This window comes from Hesperophylax consimilis, chromosome 22 (assembly GCF_061612785.1).
Source record: "Hesperophylax consimilis isolate HC1 chromosome 22, BYU_Hcon_1.0, whole genome shotgun sequence".
Lineage (NCBI taxonomy): Eukaryota > Metazoa > Arthropoda > Insecta > Trichoptera > Limnephilidae > Hesperophylax > Hesperophylax consimilis.
In genome coordinates this window covers 6,360,423-6,387,819 of record NC_142857.1, presented here as the reverse complement: position 1 = coordinate 6,387,819, position 27,397 = coordinate 6,360,423, and the positions used below count along the sequence as shown (strand labels likewise).

Here is a 27,397-nt window from a genome sequence, read left to right as displayed (position 1 = left end):
CCATGGAGAAAACGTAAATTTGTATTATAGTCGAAAATACGCATACTATAATGAAAGTATCTACGAAAGTGGAACGAAGAATGGATATTGCTTTCTATGGGGTGAAACTGATGGCAAGCGTGGCTGTAATGAAATCTGCACAATAATGTACAAATATTTGGAAATGATTGAAAAAGCGAGGAAGAAACCCAAGATTTTATTGTACTGTGATAGCTGCGCTGGTCAAAATAAGAACCGAGCAATGTTAGCTATGCTCTCTTATTTCATGAAAAATGCAATGTTTCATTGAATCTTTAGAAATACGTTACCAGGTCACACCATGATGCCGGTCGATTCCATTCATGCGACAATTGAAACTTTCATCAGGCGCAGGGTGATTTGGGCTCCATCAGAATGGCCCACCATAATTTCCAATGCAATCATTGTTGTGTCACATGCAGAATTCCGGGACTGGAAATCCTTTGCTGCTGCTTACATTTCTTCAAAATTTAAAATTAAATTTGGAGAGTTACGACAGGCCTCATTTAAAAACAACTCATCAAATATTGAAGTAATGTAAGGCTTTTTCAATGAGAGTAAGATTGAGCTCTTAGACCTGGACAATGCAATCAGATCCCGATCAAGTGCCGCGATACTTCAATCGCTGCCACCAACACTGTACAGTGCTAAATTGCCAATATCGGAGATCAAGTATAGGGATCTTAAAGGTCTCTGCGAGAAAGGTATTATTCCTGAGAGGATGAGGCATGAATTTTTGGAACTGCCACATGGATCCTCAGTGGAAGATACCTTACCTGAATCCGACCAGGAAGACATGTGAATAGTTTTGAAAAATGTGGCTCAAACCAACAAAGTTTTGAAAAATTGCCGATATAAGTGCTATTATTAAAAAAATATATACGTTGTATCTATTATGTTTATTATTTGTTAAAATATTTTTGTTTTATTTTTATTGTTTTGGAAATAACATTTTTATTTTTATTGTTTTTAGAAAATAACATTTTTTCTTAATTTTCCCTGTAAAGTACAAGCAAAATAATTAAAAAAATATTACTTTAAAAATATATATGTTTTTTATTAGTAGTTACTTATGGCCTATAACATGATAAATTTTTTTTAAAAATCTACTCCAAATAGCGTAAGCGACATTTCAGAGGGAAAAAAATCTGTTAGGGTTACAGGCAAAACAGCGTTACCGCCACTATCTCGACAACTGGAGGCATTCAAATAAAAAGTATTTTCATTTCATACAGGCAGTAACCAAAGATTATTAATCTTGATTAACCTAAATCCTTTTTGGAATCAAGTAAGAAAGTTAATTAAAAAAAACCTTCTCCTGTATAATTTACAAATTGTCGCTTACGCTGTTCTGCCGATTATGGCTCGATATATGTAAAGAAATGAAAATAAATAAAGTAAAAAAAAAAAAAAAAAATGAACTTTAACATAAGAAACTTCATCTGTGGCTTGACTTCAGTTAACTTGTATATTTATATCTATCATTGTATATTATATAAAAGCTGTTTGTTTCTTACAAAATAAATAAATAAACAACTGTCCAATACATTTTTTCTTCAATGCTGACTTCTTCTGATGTCCTCTGTTAGAAGTTGTCTTGTCACCGGAGCAATCTTCAGACAACAAATAACCTCACTTCAGACAGCAGAACTGAGATATTAAATAGGGTTGAAAAGGATAGGAAGAAATTTAACTCAAGTTAGAACTTAACATTGTTTATTTAATGCAAAAAAACACTTAACAAATTAGCATTTACTACTTAAGGCCTCATCCACACCCCTCCTCCCTCCTCCCTCTGACACTGGCACGTGCCGTCATATTATATTTACAGATAACAAACAGGAAAGTTTACAAATTCACAGGTGACGATTATTTCTACCAAATCATACTTAGACAGACGAGCGTAACAGCGATGATTCAACAAACCCAAACCAAAATACTCGATTGTTACTTTACTGGAGCCAACTTATAAAATAATTAAAAAATCATTGTCTTGTCATAAATCATACTGAAATACAGTCAATTTAAAAACAGCATCACACTCTGTAAACAAGAAGACATTTTTAAAATGCAATAAGCAACATTTAGGCTGGGAATATGACAGTCGATATTGATAAATACAAGAGGTGACTGCAACACACAATATATCAACGGCTTTATAAATTACAAGCGCAGATGGGCGATGGACGGTAAAATGATTTGTAATAAGTACTAGACATTTGCAAATAAATATCAAAATTGTATGCACAACGCATTTTGTTAGTTCCCATTGTGAAATGTGTAAATTAGTACGATTTCTTCTCGATGAACATGGTTATTGCACGTTCTTACATTTGAAATTGATTCAATAAAAATTTTAATTTGTAATTATAAGGTACCAAATTAAAATTGAACGCATATCGCAATTTGTAAGTATTTAAAATGATATCATACTGGTTAATATAGTTTTTTCCACTGTGATGATGAAGGGAATAAAACTCACAATTTCCACTCACTCTTTGTGGGTTAATCAATACACTCCTGGCAAAATGAAATAAACGCCAAAGGTGGTCTTTAAGAAGATAAGTATTTTATCATAAAAAAATCACAGCAATGCAGACAGAGTTCAGCCGCTAACAGCTAGTTTCGATGTGTATTGTAAGCTAAACCAGTAGCTCGAAAGTAGATGTTCAAAAGCATCTTGTGTCACTTAACATAAACAGGATAATAATAGATAAAGTTGTTTTAAATATTTGAACTAAGAATTTTAGTTCATAACATATAATATTACATATTCTTTCCACCTTTTCAAAGATTATCTATGTATGACAAAGCAATGAAAATATAATTTTTAAGTTCGCTCTTGTAACGTAATATTTGCAATCAGGTAGTTATATTGCATTTGGCGGGTCGAAATCATTCTTCAAGCACATTATGCCAGGCAGCGGTTGCTTGCACAAGGAAGCGGATGGGATTGTGTGCAATAGTGCGCAGTTCATTTCGCGTACATCAGATACGAATATGAAGTCCGTAAAACATCGATTACAAATATGAAGTTCGGCAAACATCAGATACAAATACGAAGTTCAGTGAACTTCAGATACAAAGATGAAGTTCGACGAATATCAGATACTAATTTGAAGTTCAGCGAACATCCAATATAATATGAAGTTCGGTGAACATCAGATACAAACATGAAGTTCGGCAAATATTGCGTACAAATATGAAGTTTAGCGAACATCAGATACAAATACGAAGTTCAATGAACATCAGATACAAATATGAAGTTCGGCGAACATCAGATACAGATATGAAGTTCAGCGAACGTCCAATATAAATATGAAGTTCAGCGAACATCAAAAAATATAAATATAAGGTTCAGCGTACATCAGATACAAATATGAAGTTCGGCAAACATCGATTACAAATATGAAGTTCGGCATACATCAGATTCAAACATGAAGTTCGGCGAACATCAGATACAAATATGACATTTGGTAAACAACAGCCCGCTCGGAGCGTTCAACTCGGCCCCATTAATAATACCTTGTCGAACAAGACAGAATCCGATGAACACCACGGAAGTCGTTGTTACGATTAATAAATATTAAATTCCTATATTCCAATAATAACTAAAACCAATTTAAATCAGCCGGTAAGTTGCTCAGAAGCTCAGATTTTTATGTTACACCACACCACGTCCTACTGACTGGAGCTAGTGAATCTATCTCACCCCTATCAGGTGATAAAAAAGAAGTTCAGAAGAGTAAAACAAAAAAAAAAAAGAATTTACGTTTAACACATTTCGAGTTCGGAACCAAAGCCTTGTCTCGTCATAATTAATTAACAACATAAAATAATTCAGACCTTATTCAGAGATTTCTTGCAAAAAAATTAAACTTTTTTTATTCACCAACCTCTTGTTAATAATGTACAGAAAAAAAAATTGCAGGATTAATTAATTAGGATCATAATAGATTGTACACATTTTATTGTAGTTCTGAGCAAAATACTGACTCACGAAAATTGGACTCGAGACATTTTTATTTTACCAACGATAATGTTTAATAATTATAAAAGATTAGAGTCCATTTTTATATAATAATTCTGTAATAACTAAGCCCTTGGAAAACAACACTAAAGGCGCTCTGCCGATAGCTTCGTCATAACCTATCCGTCGGTCTCATAAACGACGCTTGTAACAGACAGAGGTTGAAAACAGTGACGGCTACACGGACTGTTGAGTGTGTCAAAACAGAAAGAAGTACAATAATCTATAGAAATAAAAATTTAAATGTTTGTTTGTTCAAAATCTTAAATCTCCAAAATTTCTTCACCGATCGCTTTAAAGATTGCTATATTTTATAGATGTCACCTGCGACAGGTAAAAATACTTTTTTTTTCTGTTGGACAAAAATGCTTTTTTTTTAAACGGCGCAATCTGTTGGACGTAAAAGCAACACGCGCTATTGTTTCTCTATCTGCACAGACACACTGAGCCACAGCAACGCGTGGCGGGGTAAGGCCAGTTACTAACATTGTTGTAGCCAAAAACTTTTTTTACAAAAATCATTTAGTATTTTTCAATGGTAGCACTCCAGCATACCCAATAGTCAAGAGTCACCACTGGCTACAATGGAGTTACTGGAAACAGCAGTAACATAGTAGTCAGTAGTCATCTATCTCTCCCTCATTCCGCTTGAGTCACAGCTGCATTATAAAAATGTTTTTTCGTTTGTACATCTTTGAGAATTAGGGAGAAATTGCAACGGACCACTCAGTTACCTTAGTTTGTTTGTAACGCCCCTAACCTAACCTAACCTCTCTTACGGTTGCATACTTCGTCTATGAGGTTACAAAATACATCTCAGCTCTGACCGCTGTTTATTCGTTTGGAAAGTTACAATTATTAATAATCTAACCTAATTTATCTTGCCGTTACATGCTTCGTTTATGAGAATTGTGGTTAAAACATAGTTCGCTTGGTTGTTCAAACACCCCGGTTAATGAACTAACCTTACATCTCTTACCGTTACATGCTTCGTCTATAAAATTACAATGTATATCTCAGCTCTGACCAAATTTTGGTTGTTTGTAACGGCCCAGTTAATAACCTAGGTTAATTGAACCTTACCGTTACAGGCTATGGCTATGAGGTTACAACGTATCTCTCAGCTCTGACTAACTTGTTTTGGTGTTTGCAACGCCCCATTTAATAACCTAACCTAACATCTCTCACCGTTACATGCTTCGTCTATGAGGTAACAACGTATATCTCAACTCTGACCGAAGTTTGGTTATTAGTAACCTAACTTATTCGAACCTCTCTTCTTACCGTTACATGCTCCGTTTATGTAAATAAGGTTACAACGTGAATCTCAGCTCTGATCGTAGTATGTTTGGTTGTTTGCAACGCTCAGGTTAATAACTTAACCTAATGTCGTCTATGAGGTTACCACGTAGATCTTATCAGCTCTGACCATTGTTTGTTTATTTGTTTGAAATGACACGGTTAATAAACCTAACGTAATCTCTCTTATCGTTACATGCATCGTTGAAAATGAGGTAACAACATAGCTCTGATGGAAGTTTGTCTGTTTGGTTGTGTTGAGTTAATAGATGTCCGGGCATCGGGACCAGTCCTGGCGCTCTTTGCACGGCCAGTAATCGCCCGTGTAGAAGTGGGTGGTGGAGTCGGTGGGCGTCTGGTGGCGGCTGAACCAGGCGGGCTGCTCAGGAGCGGGGGCAGGGGACGTGCCGGCGGCGGCTGCTTCAGCTGCGGCCTCGCGCTGCCGCCTCTTGCAACGCTGCTTTTCCTCCAATCGCAGCTTCTCGCTGTAATAAATATTTATATATATATATATCAAAAGACGTAACGAATTGAGAGTTTAGTGGGAGATTAAAAAGAGAGAATAAAATTCCCTCAGATAAATTAAAAATCACAATTATGCTTGTCTCCGTATTATTTTATGATACAAGACACTTGACATAGACATTTATTTAGAGATAATTTATATAATAAATCACCACACTAGGTTCATGGAGACCAATAGAACATACATAGTTATTTTGCATGAAGTCTAGTGTAAACATATATTTTCGGGTTCTGTGAAAGTCCTAATGAAGTTCTGTTTTTATATCATTATAGGCTAGTTGCTTGACAGAACTGAAATAAAAACAGACCTTGAAAAAATCTTTCGCAGAACTTGAAAATGAACATTGAAATTTGATGAATTGTTCAAATTCTCCGAAACAACCCGTCCTTACATAGTCTCACGTCTCGATTACTGCAACGGCATTTATGCCAGCCTACTAAAATATCAAAATGACAAACTTCAATCAGTGTTTAATGCAGCAGCACGGCTCATAACCGGGGTGTCTAAATGTTCGCACATTTCAGAACACCTTCATAACCTTCACTGGCTCAAGTGCCCTGAAAGAATCCAGTACAAATTGTGCTGGATGGTGTTTAAATCCATCAATGAAATGGCCCCACCCTACATCTCTGAACTATGCGTCCCGGAAAACACTGGTCTGAGGCAGTCAACTCTTAGATCAGCAACATTATCAGCTGTAGGCAGACTGATGGAACCTTAGCGCAAGCCAAATACTAAGTTTTCGGAGCATCTGGGCCGAAGGCTTGGAATAAACTCCCTCCGGAACTAAGATCCATAATAAGTCCAACAGAATTCAGGTCTAAACTAAATTTTTTAAACTGTAATACCTTTAAAGTAAATATACTATTCCTGAGAGCTTAATTTAACTAATAAACAACTAGTAAATTTTAATTAAGTGTTAATCTCAAGTGACCTACCAGGTAAGTATGGTACTGTATATTATCTCCATATCGTCGCATTAATTCGTAGACTGCGTAACTCCAAATTTTTCGAAAATACGTTTTTAATGCCATCTGGTGTTAAAATTAGACCCGCATCGACTAGTAAAACTCGAAAATTTAAAAAAAAATTAACCTTTTAGATAAACACAAATTAGAAAACTGCGTAAAATTATGGTGCCATTTTTACTCGCGAATACTTCGTAACTCCTTAATTCAGTATTGGCCGGTGAGCCGCGCACGCTTGTTGTGTTTTTGACTGAGGAAATTTATTTACGGTGTAATAGTTTTACCGTGAAATTAACTGAGATAAGTTGATTAATCAATTTTGAACATTTTATAACCTTAATTTTAATTGTGAAGTCACGAATAGTGTTTTGTATCTGTAGTCTAAACTGACGTCTTCTGCACCGTGTGACGCTCTGCCGTAGCTCTCTTGTTTTATGTGCCTCTGCGGTTTCGTAAATACCTAATAGGTCCTTGTTCTGTGATTATCTCTTCTTCAAGGTCACCATCTCTTTGCAAGTGGATCTCCTCCTGATGCATATCCGGATCCGGTTCTTCACTGTCCTCTTCAAACAAACCCAAAATATTTACGGTGGAACGTGCGGCAATTCCATCTCGTCTCTCCTCAGACACAGTCCGTTCTCTGTCAGGCATCTTCCGCGGGTCAAGCACATGTCTTGGTATGCCATCTACTTCGATGTTGTTGACTGAAGTAAGTCCTGTCACCCTTCCATGCACGATGTGCATCTCCCATCTACTGGTTTAACCGCAAGAAGATCGCCCACTTAGAGCTCAGTCAATACTTCCTCTTCTATATTCACTTGCGCAGAAGGGTGTCTCCACGAGTGTGAAGTGTGAACTATACTAGACAGCGCAATACCTCGATCATCCTGACTTTTTGCAGCCAAAGATTGTACCGAAACACTGCCTGCAGGGGATCGCTTCCACTTCTGGCTGCAGTTCTCTTTATTGTTTGATGATGTCGTTCAACTATACCGTTTCCAGCTGGTCGGTATGCCGCGCAAAATCTTTGACGAACATTCCATCTCTTACACTTATCTGTAACACTGTAGGAACAAAATGCAGTACCATTGTCCATGAGAACTACTTTGGGCGGGCCTCTTTCCTGAAACACTTCTTCCAAATGTCTGATAATCGAAGCTGCACTATCTGACTTGATTTCCCGCCACACGGCAAATCTACTTGGACCGCAATCGATAAATGTGAGTAAACATTTCCTACCGAAATGAGTAACATCAACTGCCAAGCGACTCCAGGTTGTCACAACATTAAGATTACCCGCTTCATGGGATGATGGTGGAGGGTCAATTGTCCTGCATTGTACGCAGGAACGCACGCATCTATCGACGTCCTTTCTTCTCGCCTCGGGATCGACCAGCCGGGCAAGATGAAGCGTTCACTTTACTCCAAAGTGATGCTGAGCATGAAGAGTTTCTACGCTTAAAGCACATGTTTGCTCACCAGTTCCACTTTCAAGTCTCTCCCACCTATCTTCACACTCTGAAGAGTCTCTTTCACAACGTTTCCTGTCATGGCTACTCTTTGCCCGGGTCTTGCAAACCCTAGTAAGTACATCAGTTTTATTTCTACAGGACAACAAGGGTGATCGACAATGTCAGATCAAATTCTTCTACAATCTCCTTCATCAACTCCAAGCGTCACTTAACGATCATCTCTGACACGACTACTCCCGGTCAGTGTAGATCTCACCCAGCACAAAACCGTCGCCGAATCTGTAATGATCTCCAGAGTTTGAAGATTTCACTTGAGAGTCAGATTTAATCCCTTAAGGAAGGAAAAGTACCAGCATTTACAAGACTTAAAACAGACATTAGAAAAGGATTACCACTCCTTTAACGATAACCTTCCGCATCATTAAAATCATTAAAATGCATCTAAATAGACTGCCTCGACATACACATACATTGTTGTGTTTTATTTTGTAAATGTAAAATTCCTATCTCCCAAATTTTCCGCTAGGTTGTTCATAAAACTGTTCGCAGAAAAGTATGTATCTTTTGTAAAATGCGTATCTCCATTCTCGGTTTTTACGTAAACTTCGTAACTCCGATTTGAAATAGAAAGCCTTAACTTACAAAAGTTTAATGATTGAAAATAAATTTCCAAATATATTATATGTTCGAAACATAAATAAAAAGAATAAGCCGTCTTTAATTTTTTTTCACTACGAGGTTTTTTGTGCCTCCTGTAAAATTTTACATTTGGGAGTTACGCATTCTACGAATTAATGCGACGATATGTAGTTAGTAGATCATTGTACGTAGAAGTGTATCATATATGTATTTGTACAGCGCCAATGCAATAAATCGTCCAAATATTATTATTATTATTATATAAACATGTCGAAAATCGGAAGACTTAAATAGAAAGTAGAAAATATAAAGACATATTTACTATGATCGCTCTATTTGTGTAACAGGCCCGCTCATTTGGCATTAACTTCCCTCAGCTCTTACTAATCTCCAGAATTTAAACGGGCTTTAAATACATAATTATTAAAAAATCTTACCATTCACAAATCTTATCTTCTTTTCAATATGTATTTTATAATAAGCCATATTCTCAAACTTCCGGTAATTGTTTAGTTTCGGTTGCCTCCTTATTGTACCTTTTTAAAATGTCTGCTCAGAAAATTCTCATTTCTGAGCACAAACTGCCTCCTGTTTTATATTATGTTTTAGTTTTAATGTTCTTGTTTTGTCATGTCCTGCTGTTATTGTTGTTCTAAGTTTTGTCATCTCTTGTATAAACAATATGTTTAGTGTTATAATATTAGATCTGTATTGGGTAAGGCAAACTGTAGGAATAATTTTAAGGACATGACCACTATTCTAGTAGATTCTCAAGGATTGCAGGTCTACCACTCTGGCGCCACTAGTTTGTTTTATATGAACCTAAGAAATATAACGGAAGATCCATTGATGTATTATACTAGATTAGCCCTGTCTAGTTAAATTCATTTAAAAAATAATGCCACGTAGCGTACGTCACAAATATGGAGATGAACTTAACCTCTCAGAAAAAGACTATTATTTACTTTGTGTTCCTTTGCGAACTGTCAAAACGTGAAAATTTTTGTGTTATTCAGGAGTTTTGTTAAAAGCTCCATAACTCACGTTTTGGGAAACGTAGCCTCATTCTAAAAAATGTTTTGGAAAGATTATGAAATTCACTATCGTATTGTTTTGTTATACGTAAATATTTGCGTTTCTAAATATACATTTTCTGAAAACGTCAAAAATATGTAAAAATCGCTGACCATTATTTCAAAGCTGTGAAAAATGTATTTTTTTCTGAGTATCATAAAGAAATAACACTTTATATATTGAAGAAATATAATTAAAAACTATTAGTCACCTCAAAATATTAACCGTCCAAACTAAAATATTTTTAATAAATTATTTAGAAACGCAATAAATTATGAACGAACAAGATGACAGATCCAATCGCCTTAGATAATGCACCTCTACTTTCCATAGATATTCTTGAATACAGACGCGTAGCGTTATTCATTATCGATACTCTGTTTTTTAAATCATTGCAATCCGTATACTAGTGATGGAAATAAATCGATTTTTGTAAAATCTCGCGCGTTTACGTGAAAAGACGTTCTAATGTCTTGACCGCTATTATCATATTTACGTCTTTTGACGTTCTAATGTTCTGAGTGGTTAACAACCCAACTCTGTTTAAACTGCTTGTACAAGCGTTCAAACTCGTAACTCGTAATATGGACATAATTCAAATTTAAAAATTTGGAACTGGGTTATTTTTGTGATTGAAAAAATGAACTTACCCAGCATAGCTGAGAAGTAAAATAGCTTACTCTAGACCAACAAAAGGTAAAACTCAATGCACAATGCCCATTTCGCATTGCGACACAATTCGTGGGCCTTTTCATAAATGTGCACGTGAACCAAACCAAAAATTGTGTTGGGGTTATGTTTAAATGAATACGCCGTGTCTAGTCTAATTTAGTCTATGGGAAGATCCCATAGGAGCTGATATTATCAATGCACCTTTGGGATTTGGGATTCATTTCGGACATGCTAGGGCTTATGCTTCGAGCAGTACGAATATCATTCGGATGGGTGGAATTTTTAGCATGGAATTTGAATGTGGCGCTGTTTAATTTTGATAAAATTATAATTCAAGTTTATCTGATTTCCTTATAGTTATGGGAGTTCACTAAACAAAAGCACTTTAGAGAAAACCGCCACCGGGTTTCGTACGGTACGCCCTAATGACGTCTGTTTACCTGTTGGCTGCGTCCCAGCGCCCCTCCTCCATGAGGCGCTGATCGGGACGATTTCTGGAATCCGTCGGGGCCACCCCTTCCTCGGGCTCGTTAAGCTGCGCCGCCAGCAGCGTGAAGCCGTAGTAGCGGTCACTGTCCTCAGGGGGCAGCACTCGCTGCCACGACGTGCTGAACTTGCCCGACTTGCACACCGTGCTGTCCGCGTTGGTGCTGGTCACCGGTGCCATCTCGATATTGCTGTCCCAGTGGCCCTGGATCACCCAGCGCGGCTGTAATACACCATAATACGGTTAAACGGAATAAATGCTTAGTACATAAATGGCAAACCATCTATAACAATACTATACACTATAACAATCTTAACATCATGTCAACAAGACTACTCTTTTACATTCAACAGAACCAACTGACACCAAATACAGACTGAAACAACGGTTATATGAGAACCCATCAAAATGACAATTCAACCACCTTTAAAAAGTGATATTAAGTCATTAAAAGCGATGATCACTTTTCACCGACTGAAACAGAAACCACTCAACTGCACTAAAAAAACACTACTTAATATATTTATAATTCATCCAGTAACTTTTAACTATACAGATAATTAAATTTTACAGATATGTAAATGAAATTCCCAGCATCGGAGATCCCAGTGTAGATATCTTTATCTCTATTTGTAACGAAAAAGGAAGATACTAACACATATACATGTTATAAAAAAAAAGAAATGAAAAAATATAGACTTTAACTTGAAACATACTCTATTCACTGACGATAATATGAATTTAATTACTTCTATCATTTAGTAAATCAAACGGAATGACGATACACAATGTCAGGCAGTGAAAGAATGTCCATTTCAATTCAAAATTCAAAAAATATTTATTGCACAAAAAGAGTACAAAGGGTATGGCTTATAGGTTACATCCTATTTCTTCCAGCTAACCCAACAAATACACATTATATTACATAACCCAACAATTACATGTTAACAAATAAATAACAGTAAATAAAAAATAAAAAACAGAGGTATTTAATTCATGTAAGGTATTCATTTAAGGTGTAGTGACATTTGTTTAAAAGAAATGTTTTTAGTGTTGATTTAAATTTAAGTGTGTCGGTTATTTGTTTGATGCTACGTGGAAGGTTGTTATATACTTTAATGGTCCTTTTTGAAAAATAGTTTTGTTTGCTTTTGGGATTAATAGGTTTTCTGTGAACCTTGTAGCGTGTTTATGTGTTGAGTTTTTTGTGGGAACTTTTCTGGAGATGATCGTACTAACAGGCATAACTCCATTATACAGGGTGTATCGGCAAGTACCCGACAAACTTTAACCAGCTATTCCTCAGCACATTTGGAGTAAAAAATATTATGGGCGCTTTGCTGTCCGGTAACATTTTTTTTCCATTAAAAACAAAAAATAAATAAAAAATCCACACTCCGTCACTGTCATTTGCCTTGTTTCTCGCGTTCAACAGCTGTTATTAGCAAGTGCGTCAAAAAGTGTCCTCGCTCTTTCGTACACACTAAATAATAATAGTCAAAAATGAGACGAATGGTGCTGTGCCATTTCGTTGTGATTGTAAAAGCGCGCCAACGTAGGTATGTATGTACATTATTCAACGAAACTCGAACAAAATATTGCCAGATGGGTTTTCAAACTTTGACAAAGGATAAAACATTGGTGACATGTGGTGAAAATATGAATGTTACCGGACAGCAAAGTGCCCATAACATTTTTACTCCAAATGTGCTAAGGAATATCTGGTTAAAGTTTGTTGGGTACGTGCCGATACACCTTGTATATATGTCCGTCACTGTCAGAAGTTTAAGATTTTTAAAAATTGGTCTACACGAATCCCGGTGATCAGAGTTTGTAATTTTTCGTAGGCACCTCTTTTGCCCCTGCTCGTCCACCCGCATCTAGTTATCATGATAAATTACCTTGCTGTCTACGTCCTTGACGATTCCGGTGACCTTACGCTGCGTCTCCTTGGAGAAGTAGGAATAGGGCAGGTATTTTAGGTGACAGCGCAGCCCTATGGCCGCCCCCTCTCCCACGATGTCCATGTCCCCGTGCTCGTCTACCCACAGCTTACCCACAATTATATTGTGTACGGTTGTTGTGACCTGGAATATTAAATGGGTGTCACAATCAGTATTCAACTGGTCATGGTTGGAATAAGAGTGACCATCTTGGATGTTAGTGTTAGGGCTGATTACGCCCAACTATCTCACAAACTGGGACTGTTTATCGGTTTTGTCACGTTGCATGAACAATTTTCATTTTGAATCAATATTAATCCATGGTAGCCGCGCATAGTGTTTGAAAATTATGCGCGGTCATCTTAGGTACTAGTTTGTGGGCCTTTCATACAATAAAAACAAAAATGCGTATCGACTGTTCCAAAGGGGTACAGTGAAACTCACCTAAGAAGTTCCCACTTGAGAACTTAAGTTTTTTCGGTCTCTTGAAAGCTGAATTTGAAAAATGTCCTGATTTATCCTACATATAGGGTTTAAGAAGTTTTTTTTCCTAATTCCTTGGAAACTTCTTAACACACTTCCAGCGGGAAAGGTAGTTCTATCTTTTACGTCGGTCCTACTATGTACTCCTATTTGAATGGCGGAAAAGGCATTGCTGTGCAATAATTTTATATAAACTTTTTATATCAATCTCTTTGTGAGGGTCCCAACTAAATGTATATGTATTTAAAAATGTGAACCAAATCTTCCCCATGTTCTAATTCTTGTCTTTTTTATAGAAAGAATATTTCATCAAAAGGAAACTATATTTAAACTCGTAGAATGGGTAATAACATCCTTACATTTATCACGTTCAATCAAAAATTGTAATATACATATACTTTTTACAAGTAAAACATCACTAAATAGCCCAACACTGACTTTAATCCAGTTTATGGATTTGTTACAAAAGTAGGCTTTAATTTCAAACAATAATTTTATAATTGGAGTGTGGTGAGTACTAGTAAAAATTATTATTTAAAATTATGAATTATTTTCAAAGATATAGCTATTTAAATCAAAATCCATTTTCTCGAATGGGATCCTTGTTTTCGCTCGCATGACATGTGTTTTATTGTACAAGCGACAATTCATCGATTTTCTAATAAATATCCAACTGAAAAGAAGAGATATGTCTGTTTATCTTGGGATGATCGCATCTCTAGCACCTGCAGACAAGCCAATATATTTGGCTTAGCAGGACCTTAAAATAACTGTAGCTTTCTAAATTATAAAATAAAATTAAAAATCAAAAATAATCTAAGATGGCCACCAATCACTACATAAAACAATACATTATTTGAACTAGAGCTGAACCTTTTTTACAGCTGGCGTTGCAAACACATGTAATGTAAAAATAATCAATAATAATCCATATGGACTCTGATCAATCAATTAACTCTTCATATAAAAAAAAATATATGGCTCCAAATGGCTAGGCTTTTTATGCAGGTGGCACTGCGCAAAAAAAAATCTCCATGTAATAAAAGGATGATGCATACCTTCCTCCACTTATAGCGATTGCCCGTATTGTTGAACTCGACGTAGGCATTTCCCAGGGGAATGATCTGCAGGTACTTGCCGCGGAACTTGGAGGTCATGGTGAACTCCTGCCAGCAGCGCCAGCCGGCCGCCCCCTCGCAGTACTGCGCCACCATGGGCGGGTGGTGGCTGACCTGCTCGCTGATGGCCCTCCAGCCCAGGTCGGCCATCCGGTCGCACTCGTACGTCTCGCCCAGTAGCGGGTTGAAGGGCTTGCCGGTTCGGTGGGTGGTGGTGGCGTACGACGATACGGTGAAGGCCGCCACGTGGGCCAGCTGCTCGGTGGCGTCTTCGCAGCGGGCCGCCGCGTCCAGGACCGACGAGTATTCAAACTCTTCCGTTAGGCGTTGGAGGAAGGACAGTGGCTCGCTGAAGTTTACGGGAATGGGGATTTTGGATAGTTCTTTTCCTGTAACATGAAACATACAACAGTCAATAATAAGTCTAAAATTCATCAGTGTAAAAGCAAAACCTTATATTATGGAACTATGGCATCCCCACATTAAGGTACATGGCAATAAAGATCTGATGGAAATTGCTACATTCTCATAATATTTTTAAAATAATCTGCGTGTAACTCGGGTTCAATGAACTCTAGTACCGTAATTTAATGATTCAGATAAGCAATAAAATAGGCACCACAGAATTTATTTGTTTATTAATTTACATTTTTAACATCATCTTGTAATGTCGACTGGTCGGTGGCCGAGTTGACATCGCCCTTGGGTCCCACTCAGGCGTAGTGTGTTCAATTCCTCGGCTGGCAAAGTCCTCCATAACAACACAAGCAACATTTTCAGCTTACTGTGGTGATAGTAGGAGATTTTCAAATATTGTCAGGTTATTTGTAACCCGGGAATGTTTGTCTTTCTTTTTAAAAATAGTCTAATAACAGTGTTCATTCGAAAGGTAAATTTCTAATCGTCTTTTGGCAATGATACTGAAGCAAATATTTTTTTTACAAATACTTTCAGCTTCACAAATCCTTAAATAATAACCCGCGATTTTTTACAGGTCTGCACTAGTACATACATAGTCCTCGTTCAAGAGTAGATCGAAAAGTGTGGGTTTAGCCATTTTTAATGACAATGTAGCGGTTATGTCACTGCTCCTAGGGTCATCAATTCATAACCAGACTGCACGAGTTAAACAGCTGAGACAGCAATCAGTCTTACGAAACATTGAATAAAAATATCAGTACCACAATACGTAAACTGCTGATTTGCATACAGGGTGATGCAAACGCTCATACAATAAACCGAGTCAGCGGTCCTGCGGGTTCGACGTCCAGACGCTACTCCAACCCGTGGCAGACGAGAACAAAGGAATCAGCAGCTATATAAGCGGTGGAGGACCTAAGTACGTCAGTCATCATTCCACATCACTCCAGTCAACAAGTTCGACGCGACATAATCCTACCCGAGATCTCCGACTCAGCGTAGTGGAGGAATCGGCCATCATGGCCGGTTCCCCCCGCATCACGCTTCGATCCTTCTTCACCTCAACGCCCTGGCCCAGGTTATCATTCCTGGCCAGCGCTAACCTCACGCGCCTAGACTCTACGATCAGCTTATCGTCGTCTGCGCCTCGGCTCCGCGATCATCGTCGCTAGCCTGTACCTCCCGCTCATCTGCCGACCAGGTCCATTGCACCTTCGGCTACCTCGTTCACGCTGAAGTACCCAGAAGACTCCTCGCCTTCATCAGTGCTGAACAAGTCTACGAGTCCGATCTCCATCAATGCGGTGTCGACCCACTGACTCGCATCTCAACCATTCTACCGCAGTCATCGCCGACTACGCCTGGTGTCATCATCATCCTCGACCTAGAGCCATCTCCCAACTGCGCAACTCAACTAATGTATTATCCTGACTCTCAATAAACACTGTGACAACATCCTCATATTTCATTGTCTCACTACCAATTCCCATAACAAGATATGAAATGCCAGATACTTCCAAACATTCCTATATCGTTTCTTCTTCGCCTACCCCTCTAAATACCACAAGTCTCAAAACATTCCTTAAATGGGAATGCCGTAGTACCATTGACTTAATTGAACTCCTGTGCGTTAATACATAAAAAATATATTGTAACAACTTTCGATTTTAAGAGTATCATATTATACCCAGTTGTTTCACACAGTTGAAGACATTTTTAAAAAATACATACCGATGCAGTTCTTCATGATGGACCAAAGGTTGAGGGGGTAGTTGGGCTTGTCAGGGATGCGCGTGCGGCGGACGCGGCCCTGCGGCCCCACACCCCCCGCCCCCGTCGCCACCAGCGACACGTGCGCGGCCTTGGCGCCCACGTCCAGCGGGCCGGCCCGGTTCTGCTCGGCCCTGCTCTGCTCCGCCACAAAGAGGACCTAGAATATTTTACAACATGATTAGCATCACAGATAAAAAAAGCAAAGAACAAAGTTTCGAAAATTTGTAATAAATCTTTTTTATATCAGTAAGAGACTATATCTATGCATATGTCGATTTATAACACTAAATATGAAAGAGTCTAACTGCTTTCAAAAAAAGTATTTTATTTATAAAAATGTTCAAAAAAAGAAAAATTTATCAGGAATCTTATGTAATGTGGAAATATCTATGCATATGTCGATTTATAACACTAAATATGAAAGAGTCTAACTGCTTTCAAAAAAAGTATTTTATTTATAAAAATGTTCAAAAAAAGAAAAATTTATCAGGAATCTTATGTAATGTAGAAATATCTCCCACACAATCAGCATTTCGACAGTTTTTTTTTTAAGAGAAATACATACGTTGCAAAATATAGAAGCTCTAGGGGTTAATGCATTATCTCATTACCTGTGTTGTCTCCGTCACTGTCTCTGTCTCGGATCCTTCAGAGCTCTCGTCGTTGTAGGAGGAAGAGTTTCTGCGGTGACCCTGGACCTGGAGACAGACAGATTGGTTAGCGAGTGGACTACTGGAGGAAATACAGTGCTCTCTTACTAATCCACTACCCCAAAAACAGGACAAGTGTACAATTAGCGGAAGCTGGTGGTAATTTTAACACGTTGACTGCCACAGCAATTTTCAGAATTCCATTCTAAAAAGCTAATTTAAATATTCTTGTACTACTTGATTTTGAATAAATTTTTTATAATTATATTTTCTATTCTTTTGTTCTCTTCCCAGAAGCCATCTATCCATATTAGCACTGATTTACTACGAATTTTATCATATTTTAGCAAATATGGCAAGTAAACACACTATGAGTTATTTTGTAGTCGGTGTCCTAGCAAGGAACGCAATCTATGAGTTATCTCGTAGTTGGCAGTCAACGTGTTAAAAATAAATTCAAAATATTTGATTGATTTTGAAAGATTTTCATATCATAATAAAGTGTTACCGTTGGTCGATGCGCAGATTCGTTGCATTTTCAAAGGCGAATTTGTATTATACTACGTTTAAATTATCTACGAATTGTATGTATAAGAATTTTGTTTTTATTTCAAATAAAATTACTAATAAATAAATCCGAGCACGCGTTTTGCGATGAAAATCCCTCAATTTGACTATTTATTTATGGTCTTACAAATTTGTATAGTTCCGATTTTTTTACAAAAATAATTTACCAAGACATTATAGAAACATTACAAATAATTTATGACCAAAAAAGATATTCTTAAAGTATATAATAGTAATTAATTTCAATTCGCATTTGTTGTTTGTTCGTTGTTTGTGATTACCACGGCGCAAGCCGAAATTTTGTCATTCTCCGCTGCGACAGGGCGGCGAACGGACGTCTAGACTAGTCCACGCCGGTCTAGTTAATAACATTTTGAAGAAATTCTTCGCTTAAAAATGGGGAGGAAAATACCCTTGGAAAAAAGTTTTATTAGAAAACACAAATTACGACATCAAAAATGTACGTGGGAGATATATTTTCAGAAAAAACAAGGGTTAGTACCATCATAGTATCCGTGTACATTGTACGTACTTATATGTTACAGGGTCGTTCAAATGAATCAGTCAGAATACGCATATATTTTTTATGACATTTAGCGATAATTTTCTGTTGTTTAATTTCCAGGGAAAAGAATCAACTATGGACTATCAGGAGTTTATGTTTATCATAGATATTCCATGTATAAATGTTAAAACTTATGCCAAAGTACATGAAACTGTTTGTGATTGGTGGTCAAAAAGTGCCACGAACCAAATAAATTTTGATTTGTGATGTGCGATTCAAATCATGTTTTGTTCATAATTTCTATTCTATTGTCCAATTCACTATTACATGGGTGTAATTCATAATTTCTATTCTATTGTCCAATTCACTATTACATGGGTGTAATTCAACATATTTAATATTTTTGTGTTACTTTTTTTCAGTTTCATAAAGTCATATTGTGAATTGAGCCTCTTGTTTTAGGAAAACGAGGTTATTTTTGACATACTTTCCTATGATTTTTCAATTGAAATTTACCTCAATTGATATGTTTAATAACAATTCGAAAATTAAACAATAGTCAGGTCTTTCTACCTCCATTAACCATGAAAACAAATACATGAAAACGATACAATATTATGCAATACCTACCTACATAAATACATATGTAGGTAGGTACCGTAGAAAATAGTTGGAAATAAAACCTAGTTTTGATATATATACTACTTCAGTTGTAAGGAATAAACCCTATTTTCAATATCATACGTATCAAATCAAGTAATACTTTAAAGATAAGTATTAGAAATAAAACATAATGGTAATAGTATATTCATATACCTACCTATTTTGTATCTACCATGTCAACGCACTGCATTTGTATTTATTTATGTTTACGTACTCCGACGTATAATTTACAAATATGTATGTAACTACTTATTTATTTGAGGAACATAAACAGTCTTAGTAATACAATATACATAAGAGGATAACAAAAAAAACAGACCAATTATTAATGTTCACAGATATTCAGAAACATAAAAATAACCTGTAAACTAGAATATTTAATAAAAATAGAAAGAAAAAAAAACAGAATAAAGCAGCAAATAAGAAAAATAATAATACTCACTTATAAGAAAGAAGAAAGCTACAACCGAAAATTCAACAACAATAATTGTTATATCATCGGAACCATGCTGTAGGCTTCAACAGCTGCGCGGGGTGTACAGCTCGCAGCGGAATGAATGCGGTATTTCTATCTCGTTCTAAAATCGCGAGACCGCCTTTTAACGAAATTTGAATTCTCGGCCGCTGGTTAAGACGCCTTAAAGACTTCTGGCAGGAAGCCGACAATACAGGGTGTATCGGCACGTACCCGACAAACTTTAACCAGCTATTCCTTAGCATATTTGGAGTAAAAAATCTTATGTGCACTTTGCTGTCCGGTAACGTTTTTTTTAATAAAAAATTTATTATTCATATTTTCACCACATGTCACCACTGTTTTATCATTTGACAAAGTTTGAAAACCCATCTGGCAAATATTTTATTCGAATTCCGTTGAATAATGCACGTGTGTACCTATATTGGCGCACGTTTACAGTCACAACGAAATAGCACGGCACCATTCGTCTCATTTTTAACTATTATTATTTAGTGTGTGCGAAAGAGCGAAGACGCTTTTTGACATACTTGCTTATAACAGCTGTTTAACACGAAACGCAATGCCAATGACAGTGATGTAGTGTGGAAATTTTAAATTTTTTTGTTTTTAATTGAAAAAAAAATGCTACCGGACAGCAAAGTGCCCATAACATTTTTTACTCCAAATGTGCTAAGGAATAGCTGGTTAAAGTTTGTCGGGTTAGTGCCGATACACCCTGTATATTCTCTCGCTTATACAGTCTTCAGAGGGTTATTGTACTCGGGAGGTTCTATACTCACGGGGATCTTGATGATGAAGGAGGAGGTCTCGTCATGTCCGGACAGGTTGGTGCAGCTGCCTCCGTCCTGCGCGTCGTAGAACTCGTGCTCTTCCTCTTCCTCGCTCTCCCGGGAACTTCCACCTGGACCACCAAAACATATAAATAAACCATTAACCACAACAATTATGTGACTAAATCAATGTGAAATATCCCGCAGCAAGCCTTCCATTGAAATGCTCGGTGTAACTCTAAGGACAGGTTGTTTCGGAGAATTTGAACAATTCTTCAAATTTGAAAGTAAATTTTCAAGTTCTGTGAAAGTCCTATTCAAGTTCTGTTATTATATCATTATAGGCTAGTTGTTTGACAGAACTGAAAGAACACAGAACCCGAAAATGAACGTTGAATTGATGAATTGTTCAAATTCTCCGAAACAACTCGTCCTAATTGGCCAGCACAGGCAAGATTACTGCGTAATGCATAATAATATTCAAGTTACGTGAAATTTTAATTTTAAAAAATTGGAACTGATAGGTATAAATCGTATCAGACAAGCGATACAGTCTGTACCAAAATTATTTTATGAATGAATAATTATTTTTTGAAATGTGTATTTCTTTTGTTTAAATGTTTGACAGATGCTTGATAGATGTCGTAAAGTTTATGAAAGTTCGAAAGGCAAATTTCTTCTTTTGAAATGTAATGATTTTGAGGCAAACATTTTTTTTCACCAATACTTTCAGCATCGCAAATCTTACAATTATAATCGCGGAAAAAGTCGTTTGTTGGCTGCCATTTGCTAAAAAAAGATACCGGACGGTTTTTGACTGCCACTGTACGACACGATATCGTTTCGCGATGAAGACATTACTTAGTTAACATTTCGTGATAAAGATAAAATATATCGCATGTTTTCCTTCCTATTGAAGAGGTTTGTTTACATTTCACGCTTTTCGACTGCCAATATCGACAGGGCATTAGTAATAATATACTATATATATTGTAAAAACATAACATAGCTATCGTTACGTTTAAGTATCGCAATTAAGAGAAACTGCTTTCTGGGAAACTGGTGAATATAAAATGTTTACGTTTGGCGATGAAGACATCATGTTTTCGCTTCGCGATGAAGTGAGAATGTTTTAATGTCACGAAGAAGATGGTGTACCAGGCGTCAGAAACTAATACCTACAATAAAATATGCATTGCAGATTCTTACAGAAATCATAAAATTTTCGTTTCACATTGAAGACAAAATATATTTCATAGTGAAGAGAGTATGATTCACGATAAAGAGATGTTGCTTTAATTTCGCGATGAAAAGTGTATTCGTACAGAAAGCATGTTATCGTTTCACAATGAAGACAGCATGTTTTCGTTTCGTAATGAAGAGAGCATGTTTGCGATAAAGAGACAATGCTTTAAGCCTATGACAGACCACGCTATGAGCGCGCTATATTTTCGTGGCTTCGCCTATTTCAGCATGTGGCTCACACATACATTCCCATTTGTAGTGTATAGCGAGCGATATGCTGAAATAGACGAAGCCATGATGCGTATATAATGTGTCGACTACCTTAATCTCGCGATAAAGAGTGTACCCGTACAGAAAGTTTGTTTTCGTTTCACAATGAAGACAGAATGTTTTGTTTCGTAATGAAGAGAGAATGTTTCGCGATAAAGCGAATGCTTCCATTTCGCGATAAGAGTGCATCCGCAAAGAAAGCATGTTATCTTTTCAGAATGAAGACAGAATGTTTAAGTTTCGTAATGAAGAGAGAATGTTTCGCGATAAAGAGAATGCTTCCATTTCGCAATGAAGAGTGCATCCGCAAAGAAAGCATGTTATCTTTTCAGAATGAAGACAGAATGTTTAAGTTTCGTAATGAAGAGAGAATGTTTCGCGATAAAGATAATGCTTCCATTTCGCAATGAAGAGTGCATCCGCAAAGAAAGCATGTTATCTTTTCAGAATGAAGACAGAATGTTTAAGTTTCGTAATGAAGAGAGAATGTTTCGCGATAAAGAGAATGCTTCCATTTCGCAATGAAGAGTGCATCCGCAAAGAAAGCATGTTATCTTTTCAGAATGAAGACAAAATGTTTAAGTTTCGTAATGAAGAGAGAATGTTTCGCGATAAAGAGAATGCTTCCATCATAAAGAAACCATGTTTTCGATTAACAATGAGGACAAAACGATTTCGTTTCGCGATGAACAGATATAGTTTCGCTTTCCGGCGAAGAGAGAAGAGAGAAGCCCCACCGCGGTACGAATAAAGCTAAAGTGAAGCAGTGTTCCCGATACCGGCGGGTAGCGGATTACAGCACGGCTTCAGTCGGCCAAGGCTCCCCAAGGCCGAGTCGTCGCGCGTCACCGATCACCGTGCGACCTTGGGCCGGGCCCGGCATGCAGAACTGGATGGTTCAGACTCTGGACTTGGAATTAATGAATGCGCCCGGTAGACACTGTATATTAATTATGTTGACCGGGTGCAGATTCTATAGAATCAACGGTCCAATTAAGCCTGACTGCGCAAAGTCGAGAGCGTATTTTATACGAGAATCAAAACATAGTCAACGAAAGGATTTTAAAAAAATGTATAAGAGAGAAAAATATTCGCGGGTTTCGAATAAACTGATAATATTTGAATTCCTCATACTGCCATCATTGTAGTGGGAAAATGTTACTTGTCAATTCCTCCAAGTGTAGATACAATATGACGCGATTTGTACCGATTTGAAAGGAAACTGATGTCGACGATTCACAAAATACCTTTAGGTAAGCTCCAAGGCACCCCAGGCAGGCCAGTGAAAATTTTCTTTACTTCTGACCAGACACTCCCACCGAAATATCGGCTTATATATTATTCGCATTATACACGGTGTCCGGAAATTACAAGTAGCACAAGTGGGAAATTGGTGAATCTACATCACATTTGGAGTCGATTTTGTCGTATAACTTATTTTTAGTTTAGCTTTCGTTTGCGAGTAGAGCGAGTTTTTGAAAGGCAATGTGATTCTTGGGCAAAATGCGTGCATGTAAACTCGACCATCCTGACAAATTGGCAATTGCCGATCATTTAATTGAAACCCGTCATTACTTTGGATTTGTTCCGGAAGACAATTGGACAAATGACAACAAAGAGTCAATTGAAATTCACAAAAAATCCATTCATATTAATGAAGACGACTGGGTTCAATTAGTTATAATATATAAAACCATTTTAAATTATACTGTAATACCAGCTCTTAGAGGATCGGAGCTGGCAACACGGTTTCGCATCTACATAAGCACACCACAATCTTCTATTACACATCTGCCCTGATGATGTACACTGTAAAACTGTCCGAAATGTTGGCTAAAGAAGGAGGTAGCGCAACACGGCATAATGCCCCAAAAAGTAAATCACTATAATACTTTTTGTCGTGAAAATTTCAGATCATAACCGAAATAATTCCAGCTTCACAAATCCTACAATCTATCATAATATTCCGTGTTTTTTTGATGAGTCTGCGCTAGTCTAATATACATAATAACAAAGTTAATGAATCCGCCAAGCGACTTTGTATAGTAAGTATATCAAATGAAATAATATGCACTCTTGATAATGCCGCAATTTAATAAATTATATTGAGTTTGCTGACTTTGTTTGCCGATAATAAATTACGTAAATAATTAGTGGAAGCAAGTGCACGTGCCTTTGTCATAATATTGCAATGGCCATCGGTAGACAGTCGTGTTGGGTCATTACTTATTTTATTAGGAGCGGGAGCTACGGTATCATTTCTATATTTTCTTACGGCTTAAAGAGTAGACTCAATTGAACTACGACTCAATTGAAGAACAACTCAATTGAACTACGACTCGATTGAAGAACAACTCAATTGAACTACGACTCAATTGAAGAACAACTCAATTGAACTACGACTCGATTGAAGATCAACTCAATTGAACTATGACTCAATTGAAGATCGACTAATTGAAGATCAACTCAATTGAACTACGACTTAATTGAAGAACAACTCAATTGAACGACGACTCAATTGAACGACGACTCAATTGAACGACGACTCAATTGAACGACGACTCAATTGAACGACGACTCAATTGAACTACGACTCAATTGAACGACGACTCAATTGAACGACGACTCAATTGAACTACGACTCAATTGAACGACGACTCAATTGAACGACGACTCAATTGAACAGGAGCCGCGAGCTCACAGCGTATGAGAATACCGCACAAGAGTCTCAACTGCTCCCAACCGTCTGGAGCCCGTCAAAGTATGGCACCCCAATTGGGATATGTTGTGAGGCTGAAGGTAGTGAAGAGGGGAAGGAAATGGAGAGAAGAAGAAGGTGGGCCGTACCTGGCTATTCAGATCTGGTCACCAAACACGGCTAAATCAATTTCAAGAAACGTTTCAATTTTAAATGATGGTCTTATAACATGGCAATACTGAGAGTATATTCCACTCTATATAGCTCCCCACTTATGAATGATCGTACGACTTTTGGTACCGGTGCGCCACCTCGTACCACGAGAAAAAAAACTAGATAGTTAGTAGGTATAGGTACATATGTTCAAGTCCAAATGGCGGACTGTCAGACGCCATTCATGTCTCTAAGTACGTAATAACAATTAATATTTGATAATTTTAATGCAACTATTCTTTCTAAAATATCTCTTGATAACAAAAGAGTAACGGTTCAATTGAGCCGTGGTACGGTTTACCGGGAGTCGTAAGAATACGGCTCATCAAAAATAGCTAGCTCAATTGTGCGGCTCACTCATAAACGACTCATCGCTATAGACAAGTCTACCAAACGATATTTCGTTATCCACCATATTCATAGTAATTTATTTTTTTACAGTTGAATATAATATATCGCACACTCGCAACCACACTAAGTAAAACCAATATAAGTTGAGACAACCTGTAAATAACGATATCTGCTACAAAACATAAATATCTAGTCTAAAACTACCACTTTTTTGTACTCGGAGAGCTATTAATACAATTCATTTACTTTTTAAATTACCAAAATTACTTCATAGACTGCACACAAGTACTGTAAATATCCGTGTCCTTGTAAAGGCGAAGCTTAATGCTAAATCACTATTTCGATTAATCTTTATAACGAATTGGTGTACATGATGATACGAAAAAATATGCTTTAGATAAATTGAAGGTTATCCTATCGTTTCGCTTGAGTAGAATACAAATAAAAATTACTCAATAAAAAATATTAATGTAAACTAAAATGTTCAATTTTTTCAATAGAAATGTATGAACGCGTAAATGAAACAACATAAAAAAATACAGTATTATAGCTAAGATTTTCTGTGACAGTTTCACTTGATTAACTTTTTTGCATTCTTAGAAAATTATTTACAAAATAAATAAAAACCAGTTTTGTTCATGAAATCGAACGTTTCTAGACTCCGTTTGTCAAGCGATTTTAATGCCTATTACCTACAATATAAGGTATACCAAGAATATACACATTTTTGGCTTGTAGCTTCCCCTTAAATCTACTAGACCCCATCATCGTTTCCACCGTGACAACTATAACACCATCTATTCATAAATATAATATAACTATAAATATAATATAAACTTTATATTAGAATCTTTTGCAAAAAATAAACAAGTCGACTGCATATATACAGACTTTTCAAAAGCATTCGACAAAGTATCCCATAAACTAATAACCCGAAAACTATTTGCCCTAGGAGTAAGAGACAACATGCTAAAATGGTTTACTAGCTATTTAACTAATCGTAAACTATTTGTTAAAATAAAATCTTTGCTATCGAAAGCTTTCTGTGCGACCAGTGGCCTACCGCAAGGTAGTCACCTTGGTCCGGTTTTGTTTCTCATTTTCATTAACGATATAACAAATTGCTTCGACGATGTCGAGGTATTGCTCTTTGCTGATGACATCAAGCTATACAAAAAAATAACTGATGTAAATCATTGCCAAATACTACAAATTAATAAGTTTAAAGATTGGTGCGTACAAAATAATCTGTTTTTAAATGTAGACAAATGCAAAACCCTGACTTTCTGCAGAAATAAAAATCCTGTTTTATTTGAATATTCCATTAACAATACAGCTTTAGAAAGAGTCACGGAAATGAGAGATCTCGGAATTATTTTGGATGAAAAACTAAGTTTCGCCAATCATATCCACCAAATTGTAAACAAAGGCATGAAAACACTAGGCTTCGTATTAAGAACAACTAAAAACTTTAACTCCATACAAGCCATTAAACTGTTATACATATCTCTAGTTAGAAGCATAATTGAATATAACTCAGTAGTTTGGTCTCCCTCTTACAAAATTCACATTAATAACATTGAGCGAATACAAAAAAAAATTCTGCGTTTTATAAATTTTAAATTAAATATCCCACTAGAAGACTTACAATATCATTTCTTATTAAACACTCTAAAAATACACACATTGGAAGACAGGCGTAAAATAAACGACTTAACTTTTTTATTCAAGATTCTAAACTCTAAATTCGACTGTTGCGAACTTCTGCAACTCATAAACTTACGAATACCTACAATAACAACACGACAAAATACACTATTCCACTGCAACACACATAAGCGCAATTACATTGCGAACTCCCCAATACAACGGTTTCACACTATGGGAAACCAATACTTAGGTGATGTCGATATATTTAATATTAACTTTGCGAACTTTGTTGATTACGTAAAAGACCTATTTCAATACTATTCCTAAATGGAAGTTATATTTTTGTAAACCAGTCAAAACGCTGTATTTTTTAATTTATGTTCTTGTTATTTTTAAGTTTGTTTCTCGCATATAC

At 36.6% G+C, this 27,397-nt stretch overlaps 1 protein-coding gene across 4 annotated transcripts in view; it reads right to left on the bottom strand.

The window, feature by feature from the left end:
- Window positions 1-1,717: 1,717 nt before the first annotated feature.
- Window positions 1,718-27,397, bottom strand: part of Osbp (oxysterol binding protein) — an 87,948-nt gene continuing 62,268 nt past the window's right edge. For 3 of the 4 annotated variants that reach the window (XM_089645328.1, XM_089645330.1, XM_089645331.1), the window contains 7 exons: window positions 20,565-20,695; window positions 17,534-17,620; window positions 16,881-17,079; window positions 14,670-15,118; window positions 13,087-13,272; window positions 11,139-11,407; window positions 1,718-5,832 (listed from right to left, as the gene is read on the bottom strand). In XM_089645328.1, coding sequence (XP_089501454.1) covers window positions 5,610-5,832; window positions 11,139-11,407; window positions 13,087-13,272; window positions 14,670-15,118; window positions 16,881-17,079; window positions 17,534-17,620; window positions 20,565-20,695 — 1,544 coding nt within the window. In that variant the 3' untranslated portion in view covers window positions 1,718-5,609. The remainder of the gene's footprint in view (window positions 5,833-11,138; window positions 11,408-13,086; window positions 13,273-14,669; window positions 15,119-16,880; window positions 17,080-17,533; window positions 17,621-20,564; window positions 20,696-27,397) is intronic. The other variant, XM_089645329.1, reaches the window with a different exon arrangement.